This window comes from Hipposideros armiger, unplaced genomic scaffold (genome assembly GCF_001890085.2).
Source record: "Hipposideros armiger isolate ML-2016 unplaced genomic scaffold, ASM189008v1 scaffold_1465, whole genome shotgun sequence".
NCBI lineage: Eukaryota > Metazoa > Chordata > Mammalia > Chiroptera > Hipposideridae > Hipposideros > Hipposideros armiger.
The window spans coordinates 151,267-158,584 of NW_017732815.1; the positions used below are offsets into that span (position 1 = coordinate 151,267).

The following is a 7,318-nucleotide window of genomic DNA, read 5'->3' on the forward strand; positions in this document are numbered from 1 at the left end:
TAGCCCATGGCAACCCACTGCCACAGGGGCTGCAGCCTACGCCGTCGCCGGCGACTCATGGCAGCCCAGCTCCAGGTTGAGCTGTTGTTCAGCATCTTAGCTGTGGAGGGCAGTGTCACTGGCCCTCATATGTGGGATCCGAACCGGGGCCCTCTGGCGTCCCAAGCCAGTTCTTAACCATCACGCCACTCGGCTGGCCCAGGATTCTTTGTTCTCAATTTCACTTCATTAAAACAGGGATTTTCCAAATATATCACACAAATTTTAGAGGGAAAAACAAAGGTATATTTTTATGAATTAAAAAGTCTGTAATTAAACTAAGATCATGGGGATGAAGGAGAAGAGGAAGGGACGAGACAATACAAATTGGTAACTACAATATGGCCTCAGGGATAGAAAACACAGTCTGGGGAATATAATCAATAATGTTGTAAATATTTTTTAGGGGGCCAGTTGAACTCATGTCTTGTTAGGGAGACCATTTCATAGACGCTGTAGAGGCCTGACTACCGCACTGTATTTCTGAAGTTGATGTTGAATAATATTGTTATGTCAACTATAATTATATATACATATAGACACGGGACGTGGAGTAGAGAGTGGGAATGGAGTCAATGGAATTGTAATAGATAAGTATGATATCGGGGGTGGGAGGGCAGTGGATGGGGGGAAGAAGGGTTGTTACTTTGTGAGGAGTGTAAAGGATAACTATTGCATTGTTCTGTACACCTGAAATAATAAAAAATAAAAAAAACAGAAACATTCAAGGCAAATTAACAGTATTCCATGTATATTTTAAATGTCTTATTTCAGAATAACTTAGTATGATTATTTCTTTTTCTCCATGGTACCTTCTAGTAGTGCCAAACCCCTCCCCATCCTAATCCAAAAAAATACCATAGTGCTCCTACCCAACATGGCCTATAAAATGTTAACTATGTTTTTTCTGAGTGCAGCATTTGGGGATTTTTTTTCTTTTCTTCTTCTTCTTTATGTATTTCTTTATTGTTAGGCATTTTCTTTTAATGAGCATGAAAAAATTATCTTCATTTTAAGGGAGAAAAAACTTGTAATGTTAAGACTGTCAATAAAAAGGATCAGAAATAAGGAAATTCAGCATATCAAAGCAAGATATGCTCACCTTTTACATCTCAAAGGCAAGGAAAGAATTAATATACCAGACTACTGAGATAACTGCAGCTTAAAATCTAAAAGATGACCTTGTGTTTTTATTCTACAAATAGTTACTTCATGCGTCAACCTTAAAAGCTAGTTTTTAAAAATCAACTTACTCCTTAGCTTCCTCGTTTCAAAAGAGGAAGCTCACTCAATATGGTTTAAAAAAAAAAAAGTACAAAATCATTATGCCAGTATATGAAGTCCGTGTTCTCAGTTCTCTACTTTCCATGCCCCAGAGATTTAGATCTGATAGAATCTTTTTAATTTTTAGCTCTAGTGTCCCACTCCCATTCCCCAAAGTGTTATTTTAAGAAATCTTGTTTGGCTACTTCCATTCTTAAGAAAAATCTGCCACTTAGTTTTATTTTATTTTTTCCCCCCAAAATTATTCTAACTTAAGGATTACATTTATGCAAAAACCTGTAGTGGAATTAAATTCAAAAGATCGTCTTAGACTAAACAGGGTTGAAACAGGTTTCCTATTTAAAACTAATAATATCAAGTTCAATACTGTAGAATGACTGTTTAAAGTTAGCAGCTTACAAGAAAACAATCAATATGGTACCACTCATTGGTGACCACTGTGATGACCACTGTGAGCTTCACCATTTTTATACTAATAAAACAAACAAAACAATGCTGGCAATTAAGCTATGATTTAACGGTTTTCTTATACCTTAAAAATTTTACTTTAAATTTATGGAAACAGACTTTGACAGAATTTTATATGTAAAATTCAAATAAACATGAAAAGGAAAACACAAGAAGCATAAATTTAATATAATCCTAGAATTTCTTCAGAGTTCAACTCCTATTAGTCACTTTTTTAAACAAGAGTCATCAATATCCATGTTTTCTCATCCAATACTATTCTGTGCCATGAGGTGACAAATATTTCTCCGAAGTGCTCCACTATTGTCACCAATATTTTCTTATGAACCACTGCCATTAGATACCCATTCAGCAAGTTTTGATGGTAGCAACTAGCTTCATCTCACCAGGAGTCAAAGGAACATTTTCAGACTACAAACAGGACTGATACTCCTTCAGGTGGTTGTTAAATTGATTTGTTGGCCAAACACTGAGAAGTTACACTTGGTCAGTCATGCCACTAGGAGAAACAACCAAGTGTATACATTTGCAGACAATTACAAGTAAAACACCATCAACTGTAAGGAGCATCTCAATAACAGACAGATGTTAAAATGTGTGTGTGTGGGGGGGGGGAGTACGTGTCATAATCTATGAGTATTTCATATTATGCCAAAGAAAGAAGCCTCCATTTGGGATTGGAGTTTGTCTTCACAGTTCTAGCGTGGATGAATCATTGATATTTATCTACATATAAAATCAGTTTTTTTTTAAAGATCATATCTGCTCCTACTAATTAGGAAGTTTCATTTTGGTTCTGATTTTCAAAACAATATATAAGCAAGGACACAAGGTATCTAGAGTAGTCTTAAGATTTTTTTGCCTCAACAAATGATCGTTTGCAGAATGGTGTGGTTTGGGCAAGATAATTTTTAGAAGGTTTATATTTGATTAGCTGGATTTGAACTTGCAAATTCCCCCCTACTTTAATACTTAGTTAATATAAATCAAAACTAAAAAAGGATAACTGTAATTCAGGATAGTCTTTCACGACTCCCAGGTTCTAATGTTTTTACACAGGCTATGTAAAACTGATTAGGATAAAAAAAATGATTAGGATCAAATGGTCTAATAAAAAATTCATGTATATCAAGGAGCTTTAAAAGCTTCCATATTTTGTTAATTGACTTCTTGGACTCTATCCTAAACAGTCCAAATGAGAATATTTGTGCCCAAAAGCATGATTCTCAGCCCTATATAGAAAACCAAAATTTGGGGAAAATTCTCAAAGTCAATAGGACAACTGTTAAGTCAGTTAAGGTAAGGTGAAGCCTTTAAATTTTTATTCAGAATGTAATAACGTGACGATATTAAGCTATAACATGAAGTTAAATCCAAATAAAAATTGGGTGCACAATGTAATCTCAATTACATTAAAATGTGTAAGAGGAAAAAAACTGGAAAAAAGAAAGCAAACTGCTAACAGGGTTTGCTGCTGAGTACATGGCAGGTAACTGTGCTTTCCTTTCTGTACTTCCAAATTTCCTGAAGCAAATTATTTTTATAATCAGGTACAAAAATAAAAACATTTACTATCCACAACAGCTGTGGTTCAGAGAAGTTGAGTGACTTGCCCTAAAGCAGAAGAGACTAAGTGGCAGCGAAGATTAAAACCCTTATATCCTGAGTCCCAGATCCAGGGCTTTCCATTCTGCCACAGGTTCTCCCTAAGAATTACTTCCAAATGTCTTCTCTTTCTAAATCCCAGTTGTCCCCAACTAATTTTCCCAAATAAATACTGTCTTCTCAAAAATTACTACTTCTAGAAATTGAAATATCAATGTGGCTATTTCATTAAAAACCACTGTAATGCTAATATGGCACATGCTTGTAAAAAAAAAAAAAAAGAAAAAAACCAATGCTCAGGTTGTAAACTACAATAGTTATGTGAAAAGTTCAAGAAATTAAATGAGTCAAGACATTATGTCCCCCTCACAAGTCATGGCTAGGGCACTGTACAACTCATTTTGAGCTGTGTGTAGTCTTTATGGGCTATAAAAACAAATCCAGGTAAGAGAAGAAAGGCAACCTGTTGAATCTTAGGTAATAAAAAAGTAAAAGTACAACGTGCACCTGACCAATAAATACATCCCACAAACTTTTGCAAAACGTTTGAAACAAATATAGCTTATAACTTTATACCAAAAAATCATTAAGAATTTGAACTGGCAATTTTGGCAGTCAAATAAGCCAACATGTGGGTTTCTCTTTGTGTCAGTATAAGCTGATAAGAATACATTACCAGCAGGCAACTGCTTTGTGAAGATAACGTTCAGCATGAAAAAAACAAATCAATTCCACAATCAGAGCCCCATTTCAACTTGGCAGTTGAAATTGGCACAAAATCCATGGCAGACATGCCACCCAGGAAAGAGGGATCTAGCCCCTTCCTCCTGTTCTTTTGGTGCCATATGAAACTATCAAGACACATGAAATACAGGCGACTGTAGTTCTAAATGAACATTTCAGAACATTTTCTTCATTCTAAGTGGTAGCCAACCAGCAACATGGTCTTAAGTCGCTTAGATTATTGTGTAAGACTTAAGGATGAAGTTTCTTTATGCAAGTTACAGACCCACCATGTTTTTAATATAGCTGGTTTCATTCTTCAGTACTAAAAACATAACAAATGGTTATGTTTTCCTAGATCGTTGTAAGCTAAAGCCATCACATCAGCATCATCCCTAACGCACAAAACACAGATCACAGGGTTTTATTTTGATGAGTTTATTAGGGCTAAATCTGCAAGGAGCGGTGCGGCAGTGGAGGAGCCACGAAGGCGCCGTCCCACGCCGAGCCGAGCTACAGTGACAGCGGCTACAATCACAAAGACAACACGGGACACACTCCGAGAGGAGGCTCCAGCATCCAAGACCGGCTTCGCCGATGACGCTCCACGCGGGCAAATGAACAGTTCCCAGCATCTTCATAAGAAAAACCATCCATTTCCTTCCTTAGCTTGCTCAGAAATCATTAAATAAGTCTACTGGGTTCTTTCTCCCGCATTTTCTCCGAAGAGGTTTTCGGGGGGGGAAATTACAGAATCGAGATTTATCATCATCTCACATCAAGGCGATAAAAACACACCTCTTGTCAAATAAAAGGGAGCCCCGTGCGCTTACGTGACCGCCGGGCACACGAGCGAAGGCGACGGCTGCTCGATCGCCGCCCGCCGACGTCGCACACCCAGCGCGCGGCTCTCGGCCTAGCGGCGCAGGCCCACGCGGGCCGCGGGCCGGCGACCCGGCCTCCGCTGCTCCCGGCGCGGCAGGCGAAGACAGGGAGCACTGGGCGGCGGCGCCCACCTGGGCCGGAGCGGGCACCTGAGGCCACGGTGGCGCCAGGCCTGTGATCGGCCCGCCCCACTCCTACCCTCGCCGCCCACCGCCGCCCGCTCCTCACCTGCGGGCTGTCCTCCAGAGTCTCCTCAATGGGCAGCTTGTCGATCCCCGGCATCGTGGCAGAGGAAGGGCGGCGGCAGGAGACGCGGAGACCTCCCACAGCTCTCCACGCCGACCCGCCCGCAGCAGCTAACCCCGACCCACCCTCTCTCACAGGCTCTGCAGCCTTCCCTCTTCGCTCCGCCCTCTCCAGGCGCCTAGCGGCCAGGCGGGAAATCCCGCCCCCTCGCTCTCTCTGCCCCGCCTCCCGGTGCACCCATTGGCACGCGGAGACGCCCGTCAGCGTGGCGGGACTGGTCGGGAGGTCCTTTGCCTGGAAGGGTTCTGCGGCGAGCGCGGGCCTCTGAGGCGAAGGAGGCGGTACAGCCTAAACCTAGCGAGCATATACAGTGCGCGCGTTTGCGCGTGGATGTAAATCACAGGGGACCATCTCCCATAACCTCGTAGATCTCCGGTAACTGGAACCTCGAGTGAGGACCGCACTGGGTGAGTTGCGGAGGTTTTACTTCTCTATCAACGTTTTTCGTCAGAGACCATGGAAGAGGCTCTACTGCTGGCGCCTTTCTTTAGTTTTTCAAATTATAACTTTCTTAACCCTGCCGAAGCATTCAGTCGCCTCCTGACCTGCAGCAGAATGGTGCTGGCTAACTCAAAGGTCTGTGAGATCCGAAATTGTGTCAGTAACAGGGATTTCCGATAAATTCGTGGGCAGTAGGCTCGAAATTATTTTTCTGAACACGTGGATTTCAGTATATTCAGCTTAAAACATGTGAGTTTGTTGCCAATTTATCAGTTCTTACCTGGTTTTGAAAAACTGATATGCCACAATTTGGACTTAATATTTCTTTTAAATCACAAATGAAAACATCTTTTAAAAATCAGGATACACTGGTAAATGATGATGGTAACTGATTAGCATTTCTGTTAGGTCAAAAAGTTCTGGGAGAAACTTTTTAGTTAGTTTCTAAAGCCTCTAATTTTACAATACAGAAAAGTGAATGAAGCTCTATTTCCAGAACCTGTTGTGGATTAGAACTGTTATCGGAAAGTGGGCCCTTTTCAGCGCGAAATCCAGGTCCTTGGCAACTCGAGCAAGGAATTGAATGAGATGCCGGAGTAAAGTACTGAAAAAGTAGTTTATTCGAAAAGATAATACATTTCAAAGAGTATATGTAGGCCCAAGCAGTAGAGAATGGCTTAAGGCCCATTATTAGAAAAGAAATTACATTCCAAAAAGTTTGGAGCAGGCCACGTACAAATGCGTGGCTCAAAAATGAAGAAGCGGTCAAAAGAGCAGGGCGGACTTCCAAGCACTTGGGGTTTTTATCCCTTCTCTAGAATGGGCTGTTCCCCTAAGGGCGTGGGACCACTTGATTGGCACTTGTGATTGACAGGCTGTACTGGCCAGGTGCGAGTGACTGGTCTGATCTAGTTGTACCCATTGGTTTTAGGAGTAGATAGTTACAATGAAAAGAAGTTTTGGGTTGAGAGGGGAGGTCACCTGGTGGTCACATCCTGTGGGGCGTGCAGGAATGCAGAGACCCAATGTCTGCCTCTAACTGCCTACTTAGTTTTCCCCTTGAGAGACGTGATCCCCATTTAAATCTATGGGAAGCTGAGGGACAGGAGGTCTCTTCTTCTGTATCTGCTTCCTGCTGGGCAGGGGCATAGAGCTGTCCCTGCCTATTGGGGGTTCAAGGAACTCTCACCCTAGCTGATCTCAGATGGAAGGAAGGGGTCTCAAGCTCCCCCTAGAAGACCGCGTTGGCTTCTTTGGTTGTGACCAGCAATCTTGTTGGGGTATCCACTGTATCCCCAAAGTCCCTGAATGAGGAAAAATAGATTTTAATTAATAAACCTGTTAGCTCTCATGAAGCCTGTTGCCATTCAGCCTGTTACTCAGGTGGCCTCAGTTGTCTGGGCCCAGAATGGGTTTGGCATTCAGTTTACTGGCCTGGGGGATATTAGGAAGTCACAGGCCCTCAAGTAGTTATCTGAAGCCGGAGACTTCTATTGTTTAGGATTCAGAAACTGATTTACGAAGCAATCAAGAAGCAGGGGGATAGAATTTTAGGATTCAGGCTAGG

General features: G+C 41.8%; 1 protein-coding gene across 4 annotated transcripts in view; it reads right to left on the bottom strand.

The window, feature by feature from the left end:
* APPL1 (adaptor protein, phosphotyrosine interacting with PH domain and leucine zipper 1) overlaps nt 1-5,427 on the bottom strand; it is a 46,703-nt gene extending 41,276 nt beyond the window's left edge. For 3 of the 4 annotated variants that reach the window (XR_002122901.1, XM_019633992.1, XM_019633991.1), the window contains exon 1: nt 5,233-5,397. Coding sequence is in view for 3 of the 4 variants with exons in the window: in XM_019633992.1 (XP_019489537.1) it covers nt 5,233-5,286 (54 nt within the window). In the remaining variant the exon portion in view is untranslated. Of the gene's footprint in view, nt 1-5,232 lie in introns of all 4 variants that reach the window. The other variant, XM_019633990.1, reaches the window with a different exon arrangement.
* Between the last annotated feature and the right edge of the window lie 1,891 nt (nt 5,428-7,318).